This window comes from Ptychodera flava, chromosome 14 (genome assembly GCF_041260155.1).
Source record: "Ptychodera flava strain L36383 chromosome 14, AS_Pfla_20210202, whole genome shotgun sequence".
Taxonomy (NCBI): Eukaryota; Metazoa; Hemichordata; class Enteropneusta; family Ptychoderidae; genus Ptychodera; species Ptychodera flava.
The window spans coordinates 24,543,163-24,559,682 of record NC_091941.1 but is presented as its reverse complement, the minus strand read 5'-3'; the positions used below and the strand labels follow the sequence as shown (position 1 = coordinate 24,559,682).

At 39.7% G+C, this 16,520-nt stretch overlaps 1 protein-coding gene across 2 annotated transcripts in view; it reads right to left on the bottom strand.

Annotated features, from left to right (window-relative positions):
• Nucleotides 1-13,226, bottom strand: part of LOC139149876 (zinc finger CCCH domain-containing protein 14-like) — a 34,026-nt gene extending 20,800 nt beyond the window's left edge. The window contains exons 1-11 of one of the 2 annotated variants that reach the window (XM_070721882.1): nucleotides 13,089-13,226; nucleotides 9,644-9,686; nucleotides 8,354-8,468; nucleotides 7,080-7,812; nucleotides 6,335-6,480; nucleotides 5,561-5,659; nucleotides 4,296-4,759; nucleotides 3,112-3,397; nucleotides 2,069-2,433; nucleotides 1,773-1,896; nucleotides 1,277-1,431 (exon numbers count right to left, since the gene is read on the bottom strand). In XM_070721882.1, the coding sequence (XP_070577983.1) occupies nucleotides 1,277-1,431; nucleotides 1,773-1,896; nucleotides 2,069-2,433; nucleotides 3,112-3,397; nucleotides 4,296-4,759; nucleotides 5,561-5,659; nucleotides 6,335-6,480; nucleotides 7,080-7,812; nucleotides 8,354-8,468; nucleotides 9,644-9,686; nucleotides 13,089-13,124 (2,566 nt within the window). In that variant the 5' untranslated portion in view covers nucleotides 13,125-13,226. Of the gene's footprint in view, nucleotides 1-1,276; nucleotides 1,432-1,772; nucleotides 1,897-2,068; nucleotides 2,437-3,111; nucleotides 3,398-4,295; nucleotides 4,760-5,560; nucleotides 5,660-6,334; nucleotides 6,481-7,079; nucleotides 7,813-8,353; nucleotides 8,469-9,643; nucleotides 9,687-13,088 lie in introns of both variants that reach the window. The other variant, XM_070721881.1, reaches the window with a different exon arrangement.
• Between the last annotated feature and the right edge of the window lie 3,294 nt (nucleotides 13,227-16,520).

Sequence of the window (16,520 nt, the reverse complement as noted above, 5' to 3'; positions counted from 1 at the left end):
TCTGTACATGAAAAAATCATAACAAAATGGCCGCAGAGCGGCCATATTGGATCGTATCACAAAACAAATTGATGTGTATAGCTATGACATTGGTCAATGTCCTTGTACCAACTTTGAATAAAATCTGTTGAAACATGCCTGAGTAATGGCTCTGTACATGAAAAAATCGTAACACAATGGCTGCATGGCGGCCATATTGGATCGTATCACAAAAAAAATTGACGTGCATATCTATGACATTGGTCAATGTCCTTGTACCAACTTTGAATAAAATCAGTTGAAACATGCCTGAGTTATGGCTCTATACATGAAAAATAATAATAAAATGGCCGCCTGGCAGCCATATTGGATCGCATCACAAAACAAATCGACGTGCATCTGTATGACATATGAAGTAATCCTTGTACCAAGTTTGAATGAAATCGCTCCAGGCATCTCTGAGATATCTGCGTGAACGGACGGACGGACGGACAGACGCACGCACGGACGGACGGACGCACGCACGCACGCACGCACGGACATGACCAAACCTATAAGTCCCCCGGACGGTGTCCGTGGGGACTAAAAAGTTTAAGGCGATACTGAAGGATTCTAATTGCTAAGCAATGGTTGCTAAGGGTAATTTTCAAAATCAATCAAAATGCAAAGTTTTCATGGTTTTTCTTGCATAATAATGATTTACAAAACCATACAATTCAAAAAGACGCAGGTTTGTCGCGCGATTGGTCTGTGATGTCATACATATATAAATTTTCACAGCTCTACTTTTAAATGTTTCAGCTCCTACAAATTTGCACAAAATTTTCCAAAATTTCAGAATGTAACACATGAGATACCTGTTTAGAGCCCCTAGCATGGATTAGGTTATCTAAAAGGAGTTTGATATTTACGGTGATATCTCATAGGCGGTCCAGAATTTTTAGAAACGCATGCTTATTTATATTCTCATATATGACTTCAATGATCCTATCAAAAGTCAGCTAAATTGGTTTACAATTGAGAGAGTTGAAAGATTTTGAGCATTTTCAAAATACCAGGAGTCGAAAACCCATAGAAAACAACAGAACGGTAAGATTTTGCAAGTGCCTGTTTGGAATGTTGCCAGCGATAGCAACCAATGCCCGCTTTGGACCTTCGGTATCGCCTTAAGTATTTCACACTGACGGTGCATAATACCTTAACATGAAATCAAGTTTAACAACACACTGCCTTTTGCAATTTGAGCTGCCAGCGCTATTTTATTTGAAGTTATACATCATTATCCCTGTATCCTTACCTGGTGACGGAGGTGGAGCTGGCGGTGGTAATGGCGCACCCTGGCGTTTGCTGGCATGCGTGAAGGGACAGTCTGGTTTGGCGCATCTGGCGTCATACTTACAGTTTGGATGAATATACAGGCACTTGTCACCATACCGACATTTGGGAAAAGCCCTGTTGGAGAAAGTTGTTATTTTTTCAAACTTTACACACATAAACTGGTTCAATGTTACAATAGGAGTTATTCCGAGGGCTACGATGTTTGATCAGTTTCTGGGCATATGAAATTGACAAAATGTTCCATTCTATGATAAAAGCACTCCATAGCAGCAGACAGCACTTGATCACTTTGATTTCTGAAACAGTGAGAGCATTCTGGCATACTCACCACTGCAACTCACAAATATCAGCACTCATGCGAAGCGTCCAAGGGCCATGACCAAAACTTTCCTGCTTGACATGATCATGATTGGAGGTCTATGGTACGGTGAAATGCTTTTATACACTCAACTTACTTGCATGGTACATTAGGATGATGGTATTGACATTGGTCCCCACTCTTACAGGTCGGCCAGAATTTGCATCTTTCCTGCATCTTCTGTTTCTTGGGAGGACTTGTGTCAGATAACATTTCTTCATCTGTGGGAGAAAATATGAATATCAAACTTTGAAAGAACCTGTCACAACATTGGGTAAACAGCACGCATTGGTAGCTTGTTTTTTGGGCCAAAACCAACTTTTGTCAATGGTGATTGAGGACCGGTTTACATGCAAGTGGGGGTTGAATAGGTTAAATTAAACAATTGCTTACCATCTGACTGTATGACTTTGTGCACAATGATCGGCTGTACATCTGGTCGTCGTTTCCTGACAAAGGCTTCATCCATGTACTCAACTGCATCATCCTCCTCTCTTTCCAGATCGACGTCATCCTCGTCATCGAGAACAGCCTCCTCTTGATCCATTTCCGCCTCATCGTCATCCTCAAAGTCATCTATCTCATCACCGACACCTTCATCGTCCAGGGCGGAATCAACCTCTCGGTTGACGGCGGGATTGATTATCAACGCTGGGTGTTGTCGCTTTTGCCCCGACCGTTGTCTGTGTCTTGGTTTTGGTGGATCCACGCCGTCTAAAGTTACGATGAACTTTGGACTCACAGGTCTAGGTTTCTCTCTGCTGGTCCAAACAAAAAGATTACGTATACATGTCAGTGTTTTCTCCAGATTTCTCTCACAAGGGGGAATGTCCCCTCTCCTTGAAATTTTGGAGGGGGGGGGGAGAGATTTGGTTCACATTGACGGGGAACCATAATAAATTATGCAAATTAATTGTGTGAATAAATTAATTAAGCGAATTAAGGTTTATCTAGGTATTAACAAGTACATTAAGGTCAAACTGCCAGTCAAATATTAGATTATGAAAAGTTTCCTGTTTTTTTTCTTCTTGTCTGTGTAGGAAATGGTTATAATGTTATATACCAATATATCAGAAGCTCAATTCACTGATCATTCGCTCTCTATAAATACAAATTCAGACATAGTTTTGCAATCTGGAGGCAGTCTGTGATGTTACATCATAGCCACTATCAATACTCTGTGCAATTATCATCTAAAAATCTCATTGTTGAGGGTGACATACCCCAAGTTTGCAGTTATAAAAGGGAACTTGGATCAGGAGAAAACACTGACACCTATTCATCAAACAGTATTTGCATTGTCCCTTTCGTACAGCTTAATGCCCATGCTTAAATCTCAACAAACATACAAATGTAACAATACATGATACAGTTGCAAAGAAATTTCAGCATATACACGCATGTATACATAATTAACTCATTATTTGATCACTCACATGTATGAGTGTTGGACTGTCCGTTGCTGCGGTACAACATTGTGTCTGACAACAGGGGTTGTCGGCTCGTGTCTGATCTCTGCGTCTCCCGTAGGTACAACCTCTTCTTCCATGTCCTGGACGTCTACATTCTGGAATATCCTCTGATCACCGAGTCGTATCCCCTTTCGCTGGATTTCCGACTTCCTGGAGGTTGGTTTTCCCTCAGCAGCCCTCTTCATTTCAGCCCTCACGGGGTATCTGGACACTGCTGGCGTCTCCATCCTGGTCATCATCGCAGTTGATTCTGTAAAATTTGGAGGCAAAACACAAGTGCGATAGGTTCACCTACAACAATGTCATTTTTTACATATAACAAGGACCTGAATGTACATGTACATGCTGTCATAATACAAAACTGCCGATCTTATCTGAATTTTTTGTGGAGAGGCAGTATATGCCTATAATGTTAAAATATACTCCAGGTACTTTTGCTGAAGTTACTCCCAGTGTATCAACACAGTAATTTTTGCAAAACAGTAGAAATACCATGAACCAAAGATCCTGCGTCTCAGCACAAACAGGAGCCTATATGCACTGCCTAAACAATGGTGGACAGAGTACTGGTGAAGTTTAGTGCTGATCATGCAAACTGCAGCATACAGATGAAACTATATTGGTATTTAAATGTTTATTCTGAATTACTGTACATTTTACATGTAAAGAAAGTGTAAAATATCACTCAGATAACATGTCCCTTATAAAGTCAAGAGACATAACCAATTTGAATTTTTCTACATTAACAATGTCAGCTACAATATCAAGAAAGTGTAAGAGTCAAGCAGAAGCATCATACAGCAGCTGACAATACAGAACAACACTTGGCTAGGAAAAAGCCCTGGAACATGAATAACCGAATTTTACTAGTAGATTTAGTGTCATACACTTAAACACTTTACCTTGAGTTTTTTGGCACAAGTGCTCTTCACTCAAGAAAATATTTTCACAAATGTTCCTACGCAACACATCACAGAGGCCATCTGCATGGCCAATGCTTCTTTTACTGGGTGTCTAGCATACAAATACTGTGCTTTGCAAACACATAATACTGTGCATAGGAACAGACAAAGAGTGCGACAACGTCCCGCCGATTTGACAGACAATAAAAACATTCAATTATTAGATGAATTCAGTAAGACACTTACCTTCTGGCTCTAGTACTATGTACTCCACATGTTTTGTGTCCTCTATAATCTCCACCTCTTGACCTTCCTCCTCCCCCTCCTCCTCTTCATCTTCCCCCACATCCTCAATTTGAACATCACTTCTCTGCTCCTCCAGTTCCGTCTCTTGCTCTTCGCCGACCTCCTGGCTACCATCCACATCATCTGCAACCTCTTCTGCCTCAGCGTTGTCTTCCAGTACGGTATGAACGTACTGCTGTGGAGAGACCACTGCAGGAATTATCTGACGGGCTGGTACAATGGTCGCCTTCCGTCCCATAATGCCTCGGGTTGGCAGCGTTGTAGGGACCGCTGTCCGGTTCGGCTCCACTCTCCTGACCACCTGTACCAACTTCCCAGACAATGGCTTCTGGGTGAGGGAGTCCTGGGCATCTTGCACAGCTTTCAGAAGTAATGTTCTGTTGGGTTGCTGAGAACGCTGCACTCTGGAAGACAGGAAATATACGGGATAAAAAACAAAGTACATGATGATGTTGGCCCACGATGCAACAAATACAGAGCAATTTTGAGGGAAAGGGGCACTTTTACGTCACTATATGTATACACTGGACCAATTAATAATCATTTGATACATTACTGGTACTTCACTATATGTATATACTGGACCAATTAATAATCATTTGATACATTACTGGTACTTCACTATATGTATATACTGGACCAATTAATAAAATATTTATTTATCTATGCAAGCTGTATTAATCAGTCAAAGTTACTGACATTGGTGACATGCATGAAACAGTCATCACCTTAGACGAGTGAATACTTTTTTCATTTGGCCCCGACTTGTGTGAGATCTGCATTATCACAGTGGAGCGGTCTGACAGCATACTGTCACTGGACAAAGAAAATTCACATTCTTGAGGACTGTGATGTGAATTTCATAATTCTTACATGAGGTTTGAAGAAAATTCAATAAATTTCTATGCACTGACTGCACTTATGCTTCCTGAGGAGTGAGGATAATTGCATGATCTTTGTGGCTATATGATTCATGTTATGTCTTGTAATTACATTATTTCTGTACATACAGCAGCACACTCATACAGTTTTGAACACACACGGCCATGTCATTTATTTGAATCTAATACAAGCCATGGACAAAACAGTATGGTGGCTAATAATTCCATTATTGCCAGTACCTTTGAAAAATACAACAAAATATTTGGGTTGTTTTAATTTTTAACACTGACTTTAGGACACACGAACACACTTGACTTTCTTACCTTGGTTTGACAGACACTCTCGAAACTGAGTCAGTTGCCTCACTGACAGCACGTAAGACTAATGCCCTGCTGGCTTGCTTGGAAGGCGGTAAACTGGACCTAGTATGTAACATTAATAGGAGACAGAGAAATTTAATACACATGCATTTTTCAAAAAGATAGTACGGTGGTCAGTTCATCAATTCAATCAGAAACAGAAAATATCTAGTATCATCAACCATTGAAATGACTGGAAGTTGGAATTGTAATCCAACTACACGCCCCCCTCTATGAGAGAATCTACACAGCATGGTGGTACATTGGCATTCTTTTGAACTGATCTAAATTTTGAATAAATATCTGAAACAAACACCTTTTATTCCTATAATAATGACAAACACAACTAACCAAAAAAGCTGTGCATCCTTGACAGGCGTTTATCTCTTCAAAGTAAGAATTATTTACATACACTGAATTATTTCTTGTGCATTATGCATTTTGCTTTTCACTCAGAGATAAAGTGAAATAAGAATGCACCAGGTGATTGAAATTTGATTGAAGTATTGTTTGGGGAACTGTGAAAGCAACATTAATATGACATGCCCGAATAACGTAAAATATGAATGAAACAAGTTTGTTGCTGCTTTGAAAAAGCGACACCTAACATTCTCATCACCACATGGACTGATTGGTTTCTGAAAATAATAACTACGCACAGTAGAGAACGGTTTGTGAAAACTCTGCATTTGAGAATGTTGACTGCATTGAATTGGGAATTCAAGCATGTTGACTCACCGTCGTTCCGATATCCTGACAACGCTCGCAACACCTCCAATCCTGTTCTTCAACTCCCCCTCCTCATCATCGTCGTTGTCGTCATGGCTCAACACTTGTCCAATCACGGAGCCCGGTGCCTTTCTCTTCCTGGCCACTGGTTGAACCTGCGAAGATACAGACACTGGGATGTTATACATGGTAGTACACTGTCGTACATGCAAAGAGCAGTGCCATAGATGTTTGCTTGAGAAAGGGATTTTTTGCAGACTGTCATTTGCGTCATCAAGATTTGAAATGAACAGATGGACTGTTAAACTCTTTCAAAGAACAGCAGGGTTTTGGCATAGCAACCAAACATCGAAATGAGAGTGAAGAAATCAAGTTTTCATGAAATTACCATATTTCTAAAAGCTGCACGTGATGCATTAGAAAATACAAAGTGCTGAAGAAAGCCAATAAAGAACCACTATTGCTATTTTAATGGTATTTAAGCATTAGCATTCCTGGAGCCAAAGGATCACACATGGTAGCAAGGAACTTAAACACCCTAAGATTGATCATAAATATACATTACCACTTTGCTTGTGTCAGCCTCGCACAAAATTCAATTTTCAAATTGCAACCTCACACTGAATAACATGATGTTTGTAGTCAGAAATACAGATAAGCAATTTGCTGACATTGTTCTCACATAGCATTCCAGCTTCCTAGTTCATCGTTACATTTTACAGTTGTTCTGGGGGTAGAAATTCTCCAACCATACCTTGCTGACTGTTCTGCCTTGGGATTGGGCAGATGTCCTGGTAGTGACGACTGATGTGGTCTGGGTCTTTGCCTTACTGGGCATTACCGCAGCTTGAATAACCTGTGCTCTTCTCGTTGGAATCATTGTCTCCCTCTCTACCACATCACTTCTCAGTTCCTCATCAATGAGATCGTGAGTTTCCGGCTTCAGGGATATAATGGCTTCCTCCGGCTCCGGAGAACCCAGCGAAGCGTCCCTAACATTCGCTGACAATCGCATCCTTGCCGCTTGTTGCATGCTGCCATGGGCAGTGCTTTGTAACCTGCTACTGGTCGTCTTTGACGTGTGTGAGAGTTGACTCTGTGCGTTCGCAGCTGAGTGTCTAGTCTGTGCCACTGCTGCAGTATGTCTGGACTGTGTGTCCATTGCAGGCACTGGCCCAAACTGCGACGCGATCACCGACTGCCTGGAATAAGAGTCCTCAGTGCCTTGTTTTGCTTGATTTTCAACCAAAGGCTGCCTGGACTTTCTCTCCACTGCTTGCCTGGGGCTAACGCTGGTCACAGTTTGTCTGGACTGTGACCCTATTGAAGGTAGGCTGGACAAGGTTTCTGACGAGTTTGGGCCGGCAGCTGCAGTTGATGCAGACAAAATTCTTCGACTTGAGTCACTGATTTCACTGATTGGTGCCGTCGGCGCCGATGATGACTCTAGAGTTGCAGACTGCAGCTTCTGAAGGACACTGTGCAACCTTAGCAAAGAAAAATGGAAAAAAAGCAAGACAGTCAAAGATTTACCTGCAAAGGCAACTGGAACAACTGGAAAAGATTGTCTGAAGTAAAAAATGTGAAGATTTTTGTGTAGAGTTTGTTCTTGTCAGTGATTTTGTAAAATATAGTCATTTAAGCAACTTATTACACATTAGTATAACTTTTATGTGAAACACTTTGATTTGAATGACTGCAATACAATCATGCAGTGTCCTCACCGAGTTGCATGAAAGCATGGCTTCTATTTGTGTATGTGTTGAGTGAACGCAATCGGTAAGTTTCAGTCAGAATCTCGCGATAACTCTACTTCAGAGTTTTATTTATGGACTTGTACCAAGTCTAATTTCTGTGAAATGTTGAACAGAAGAGTTGTTTGAGGATGTCGAGATCATTTGCATTTGCCAAAAAATCTGTAAAACTTCTAATGCAATGCTCCACCCAACTCTTCAGCAGCAAACACCTTTAGTGTGACTGAAATTTGCTTGTCAGCAATGAGAAAAAAAATTAAAACATTATTTATACCATTTTGTAAATTTCTCTGTATTGTTTCCGAGAAACAAGGACAAGTCATCTGCCATCTGGGCTTGTGTCTTTTTATTTGCAATCATCACCATGATGTAGTCTGGTAATTCATCGTCTGCAGGCAGGAAAAAGAAAATAAAAATAATTAATATCACTCAACACATGGCAAGAGACCATTCAAGAGTATAGGTACAGCACAGAAAGAAATTCAGTATTTTCTCAAGGTTCTCTACAGGGAGGAGGGTTATCTACCTCTGCTGTAAAATTTTTTAGGGAGGGGGTCTGGTTCTGATCAAGGGGGCAATCATAAATTATGCAAATTATAGTACTACAAATAAAGACATTGTAAGGTATTAGCAATTTGAGGTTATAACATTGATCAATAATCAAATAAAAGACGCTCCGTCCTGTTTCTTTCTCTTTTCTCCAGTCACTGTTGAATAAATTAGAAGCCTACTCAAATCATTTGCAGTCCTTTCAGTCAAGTTCAAACACAGTTTAATAAACTAGAGGCAAATTCCAGTAGATAGTCTTTCAGTTATTTTCACATCCTTCTGCAGATAGGAAGCTTGTTAATCAACTATGTGATGTAGCATCATAGACAGTAATCATGGAGTGGAATGCTATTATAAATACTCTGTGTAAATCACAATCTCAAATCTCATTGTAGAGGGGCAACATATCTCCCATTTGTGATTATTTGGAGGGTGATTTTGACTAGATGGGGGATTCACACAATGGCACGTCCTGGAGAAAACACTGGGAAATATATCACAAGCAATTGCATTGTGCAAATCAAAACTGCAGGACAGCACGTGCAGGCAGAGTTATATTAACTCTGACCAACACACAACATTACATTGACACACAGTCATTCTGATCTACACTGATCCAGTTGGTAGAGTATCCAAACTAAGATTTTGGGAAATGGATTTGAATCCTACATGGGTCATTTTTTCAAGCCCTAAAAAATTTGCAGGGAAGAGACAATCAGATGCAGTTGTGATTTTTTCTCATTAGTTTATGCTATATATTTTGCATGCTATGCCACACTGGGGAACCTGTCATACTAGAGTATGATAGTTAACATTAACATCCTTTAGAGATATGGTTTTTAGTGATGCTTTACACAGAGATTCAAGAATAGTATATAGATAGAATAATATATGAGAGAGAGAGAGAGAGAGAGAGAGAGAGAGAGAGAGGTAGTACGATGATGATGTGGTCCAGTCACATCCTTCTGAATGATAATTGCTAGATTTGCTTTGTTCTAGAATAATAAACACTCACCAACATATGCTCCCAAGTCAACCAACTTGGCCTTGATTGCAGCCTGTGAAAGATAAATTTATAATTTCATTGAATGGGAAAGTTGAATTAGAAGCTTTGACTTCTGCAAGGACATAGTTGTCCAATCATCCTACGGGGAATGTATAGACATTGAAACTTCATCATTGCTGCTAGCAGAGCACTAACAAGTCTGCAGCTGAGACATCAAGTCATCTCTGTGAAAACGCCCTGAAATTTTTCGAGTAATTTTCAAGTTTTAGAAGTTATTCATTTTGAAAAGTTTCTACCGGTACTTCAATTCTCATGCTGTGAAGAGCTTGAAGGCACACATTTGTAAAGGGCATTCACATTCATTTAAAGATTTTCATAGAAATAAATGAGAACCACACTTTGTCCAGAAAAGAGTGGTCAAACCTGAGCAAAAAATTCATAATGTATACACGGCCACATACACATTTGATGAAAATAAAAAAAATATCTCCATTATTAGCAGCAAACTGTACCCCATGATACAGACGTGATTGTAATCAATTAAGAAGATCTATCCCCTATGGCCTGCAATAGTAATATATAACAATTCAGCATTATATGGTAAGACAAGGGAACACGTTTTACTAAACAGGAATTTTTTTGTGTTCACATGTGCGTGATGTACTCTGAAGTAAACCAACATTTCAGTGCAAGAAAGATTTGGTCTTGCACCCTCGCCTTGACTTCTTGCAGGCATCTCCTGTGAAGAGGTGTTGTAATTGGTCAACTTTCACACTTGACCCTGGTTAACTGTAACCTAACCTGACATTGAACGCTAGTCAGCTATGGCCCAAGGGACCTTTACCAGGACAAGTCAAGTCTGGACAAGTAGTGTAGAAAAGCTTTAGGTAAAAGTTAAGCTATGACGGGTTATAAGGGATATCTTTCTACATGATTGTAACAACAGCAAGGCACACAACACAAAATGGGCGATATTCTCCCTGTGTGAAGACACATTCCCTTCCTGGAGACCACCCAATCTGATTAAAATTAGAGGTACATGTAGAGATGGCAACGTTTCAAGCTTTGCATATAGTCTTTGCTGTTCTCTAAATGTCTATCAAAGTGCATAGGACTATTCTGTTAGGAGTTCTTCTGTGGGAGACAGTATTGAGGATGACTTTCCTGATTTTGGGGCGGGTGGGGGGGGGGGGGGGGAGAGAAAGAATGTTTTCCTGATTGATTGATTTTCCCTTTGGTCTTTAGACTTTGTTCAAGTCTGTGATTTGTGAATGTTTGAGTGGGATGAACATGATGATTTGTGTCCTGAATGTGTGAGTGGGGTGAACGCTGTACAGGGAATCACAGAATCACAGACTTGGCTTTCACAAGCATGTATTTACTTATTATTCATAAGATGACATCATTGTATTTTGTTCATTGGGAGCAGTTACCTCTCGATCCTCCCAAGATGTGCATGAAACTCCCATGGCTTTGTTGTTGATATACAGCAACTGATATAATAATGTCATGTGCGATCACTCCTACCAAAGTCAGCACAACCTCAGTTGTATTACCAAAAACACATGAAAATATCTGGTTGTTTATGGGGCCAATGTGACAAAATGTGACTGATGTTGCATTGGAATGCTTCTGGACTACAGAAAACGTATTTGAACCTGCCTTCCACTTTGCTGGTCATATCAACCGTGACTTCCTAGTTACTGATAAACACAGCTTTCAATCGCTTTTGTTTAACTTTGGGACTTGCTCCTTGACCAATGCAATAAGTTGGAAGACTATAATTATTACAGTATTAGCGTATTTTCTTACATGTCTGAAGCGATGAAATCCAAACAATGTCAACTTTGTACGTCAGTGATTTATCGCTGCCAGTTGGTGGGGGTTGATGTATGAGTATGGGGGTAAAACAAGACTTTCATGGCATGAATGTCAAGTTACTCTGTACAACATGACTGCAAATAGCATGCGTTCTTCTTTTTGGCCACGGCAGTAGGCTGTCAATCATTTCATATTTGTTTTACGTCACTGTGTACACAGTCAGTCTAGTCGCTTGTACTGTGCAAGAATGCCAAGTCGTGAATCCAGCAGAAACTAAATCACCACTGCACAGACTCAAAGCTAACATGTTCGCTAGCTGCAAAATTGTAGCGCTACGGTGAGGCGGTCGGTGATTTTTGGTTTTTGTGACTTCGCTCACCAGTAGCGCTACAATGCCGATGGCCCTGTAGAGGTGAAAATAAGCGCACCCCACTGGACTAGGCGTGTTGATGTGAAATGCTACATATTTACTGCATTTGGTCGTACCGATTTATCACTACTGAAGACTCAACACTATACTACACTAACCTTGTCGTTTATGGGGTTTAGAATTTGTTCAAACACGACGATCGCGTTCCGAAACATTTCTGGGAGCCGTCATTACCAACTTCCGGTAATGGCGGCTCCCACAAACACCGACGCCCCACGCTCAATGTTTTCAGAACGCGATCGTCGTGTTTGAACAAATTCCAAACCCCATAAACGACAAGATTAGTGTAGTATAGTGTTGAGTCTTCAGTAGTGATAAAGCGGTACGACCAAATGCAGTAAGTATGTTGCATTTCACATCAACGTGCCTGGTCCAGTGGGGTGGGCGTGCGCTTATTTTCACCTCTACAGGCCCATCGGCATTGTAGCGCTACTGGTGAGCGAAGTCGCAAAAACCAAATTCACCGACCGCCTCACCGTAGCGCTACAATTTTGCAGCTAACATGTTCGAATGCTTGGAAAACCTGACCTGGGCTGCCAAATTTCAAATAGGTGTGTATGAAATAGGAGAGACAAAAACTGTAACAAATGTTTTGGTTTTTTAAAAATTAACCGACTTGAACCAAGTCCATTTGGTCTTGTGTGCTGTGCTGCTCCCTGTATATGGTGATATGGCAATAAACCAACATAAATGTGCTTCTGTACTGACTGCAGTTTTGCTGCATATGTATGTACCTGTGTTAAAAAAATTATGCGATAGCTAAGCACTGCCCTTCCATGAGACTGAAGCTCGGCGTCTTGGTTGGGAGGATGCAACGAATATACTTCGTCTCTCGCAAAGTGTACTAGTAGTAGGACAAGGACATTCTAGGACTGGGAGGAGGAGGAGGAAAAGGCCCTGTTGTTCTGAGCTGAGTGCGACAAATTATACGTGTGCGGTTGACGAGGCTTTCGCACAAGGCTTGTAGTGTGAACAACAGGGAAGTAGTTAAAAAGTCTGATAAAATTTGCTTAAGGTGATGTAGTACGGTGGTACATACAAATGTAGACAGTAGTCTACCCAGATTTAACGCGAGTGAGACCGGGCCCGTGCGTGCATGACCCATTCCCGGGGCTCATTACGGTGCTGCAGGGTTTGTATCGTTAGTAATTAGCGAAGAATTAAGCGTACAGCAATCGAAAAGTTAGGTGGTACGGTACTTACTCTGATCTTATGGCTTATTTCAGCCCCTATTTCCATTGTATATTATTGTGTTATTGAAATGAAGGGTCACCCGAATATTTTTCAGCCTGTGTCCCGAGGATGCAGCTGCGGCAGGTCACTTCTTCTGTTTGTTTGTTTGGCATTCATTTCCGTATACTTGTATATAGTGCGCCATCTACGTTTTGCCGCACACCTCGTGATATGCAGTGACGGACATGAATTTGATTGTTTTGATAATTTAATCTTTTATAGCGATTTCCATCAATGAAAATGCACTGATAAAAAGGCAAACTGGACAATACACGTGATAAAAAATACACAAAAAAGATAAGTAAAATATTCCATTAATTTGTATTCTAAAATGAAACAGGTAGGCCTTCACTGTTTTATATTCTCCCCATCTTAAATATTATGGAAAATTGTCAGGATTAAAAGTACAACACATTGTGTAAAAAAATCAAATCACTGATTGAGGTAGTAGTTGCAAGTCGGACGAATGCGAATACACGTCGAGTATAACTTCACCCACAAATTGATAGGAAGTTGAATCTCCGATGAAACGAGCATTCCTACATAATTTTTCAAACTTGCCACCAAATAACCGCTTTTAAATGTAAATTCAAAATTGTCTGTATCAGGAGGGCGACACATTCTCCTACCCATCCCAAGTAATTTGATTAACTCTGTCATTGCAGTATTCCACTACCTCTATACATTTGCAGTCTTTCAAATCCTTAGTCGGTTTGTGCAACATTCTTCTGGCCTACTATCTAGAACACAAACTTAATCTCTAACATTGGTAGAGGTCTGCTGCAGTAAAGGATGCCTCTATTTTCCAATAATTCTGTTTTCCTTTTTCCTTGCCAGCATTCCGAAGCACGTGCTATTTGACAATAAAGTCTCTGCTGCTTTAAGTGTCTTTCCTTATTCAGTTTTGTCATGCCATATGAAGAAAAGCATCTCAACAAAAATAACGGCGAATATTGATTTATTTATTTTTATTATTTATTCGGAAGACCAACAGGAAAAAAATCCCAATTACAGGCTCCGCTCGACATAAAAAGAAATACAAGCACAATCACACAAAATAAACAATAAAAACAATATATACAATAAAAACAGACAATTGCGATTCACAAACGAGATCATGTATAAAAATAATTCTTTACACTATTTTTAAAAAGACTAAATCTGTCAAAAATATCAATATTTGGATTATATTTTGCAATTTCGTTAAAAGTGGACAGAGCACGTGGAATGAAAGAGTACTTGCGAACATTAATTCTGGTTGCTGGTACCCGAAACGGACAGTTAAACCTTAAAGTTCGTTGAACATTCAGTGGGATTTGTGTTAAATAAGAACTGTTAACCACAGAATGAATACATTTGTATAAAAAACAGAGATCAGAAACTTTTCTTCGATTAAAAAGGGAGGTAGTTTGAAAAATGTGCATAATTTTCTATACTCTGAAGAACAGTAAGGTATGTTTTGTTTAAAGCATAAGTATCTGATAAATTTCTTTTGAACACGTTCAACTTTATCAACTAGGTTCTTTTGCCATGGATTCCATATAACAGAACAGAAATCGAGGCAGCTCCGTACCAAAGAAATGTACAAGGCCTTCACCGACTTTACATTATGGAAATCTTGACAATTGCGTTTTAAGAAACCTAGATTGCGCATTGCTTTCTTGACGACAGTATCAATGTGCTCGGAAAAATCCATGGAGCCACAAAGAATGACACCAAGGTCCTTGATTGACATAAAACGTGTGATTGGAGTTGTATTTATTGAGTAATTAAAGAGAATCATCTTAGTCTTATTAGTAAACTAATGAAGCCACATTTGTCAATATTAACTTAAGCTTCCATGTTGAACACCAACGGACAACCCTGTCAAGATCATCTTGCAACAATGCGCAATCAGAAATTGACTGGATAGTTTTATAAAGCTTAGAATCATCTGCATATAAAATAACATTTGATGACCGAGCACATTTTGACAATCATTTACGTATAAAATAAAAAGCAGGGGACCAATAATAGAACCCTGGGGTACACCAGATACAACTGGGCACCATTTGGAAAAACTTCCCTCAATGACAGTTCTCTGGGAGCGATCGGACAGATACGACTCAAGCCACTTAATGCAATTTCCGGTATAACCGAAAGAAGAAAGTTTGTGAATGAGTAGTTTATGAGAAATGGAATCGAAAGCTTTACTGAAGTCAAGATAAATTGAATCAGTTTGTAATTTATTGTTGAACGCTGTTGAAATAAAGTCTGTGTAAGTGGCTAGATTCGTCTCGACGCTTCTCCCAAGAACAAAACCGTGTTGATCATCAGAAATAACGTTAGCAACATGGCCATATAAACTCTTAAAACGATCTTCTCGAAGACTTTACTAAATAAAGGTAACAGTGAAACAGGTCTGTAGTTTCTAATATCCTGCTTATTACCTTTTTTAAAGATTGGCACCACATTGCTACGCTTAAAAAACGTCGGAAAGATTCCGGATGAAAGGGATTTATTATAAATATAAGTGAGAGGAAAAGCAAGTTCCTCAGCGCACTTTTTTAAAATTACACCAGATACATTATCAACTCCACAAGCTTTGTTTACATCAGTGGAAAGTAGTAATGTCATTACGTCATCGTAACGTGCATGAATATTGCACAAGACGTCATCTTTTATAGTAGTTACATCAGGTAAATTCGACTCATCAGGTTTACTAAAAATAGATTCGAAGAAATCGTTAAAACCTTCAGCAATTAAAATCGGTGAATCAAACACGGAATCAGTATGTTTCATAACCTTTGGAATAGAACTAGATTTCGATTTATTAGCAACAAAACCCCAGAAACGTTTGGGATTATGTTGTGAGGATAATTCGATTTCCTCTATATACTCACAATATTTGATGTTTTTCAACTTTTTAAATTCTGACCTTAGCTGGGAAAAAAGTTCATAGTCTGCAGGATTACCAAACTTTTTAAATCTACGATGGGCATCTGCCTTCTCCTTCAATAGAGAAATTAGATCCGCATCGAACCAGGGAGGAAATTTGCGCCCTCTAAGTTTTATTTTAGGGACACATTCATCAATTGCACTATTTAAAATATCATAAAAACATCTAACACACTGATCGAGATCTTCAATGTCAAGCATTGTTGACCACGGAATACATGACAAAAGTGACTTCAGGTGTACAAAGTCAGCTTTTCGAAAATTATACACAGATCTTTCACACAGAAGTATGTGACGCTTACCGACAATTTTAAGTTCACAGTGAAGAGCGTCATGATTAGAGCGTCATGATTGGCATTTCAGCGCGCGATTGTGCGCGCGAAAAAATGATTCCTCTTGGAGTGGTATTAAAAAGATGCCAAATTTCACACAGTCGAAAAATAATTCCGATTGAAGCAGGGAGAA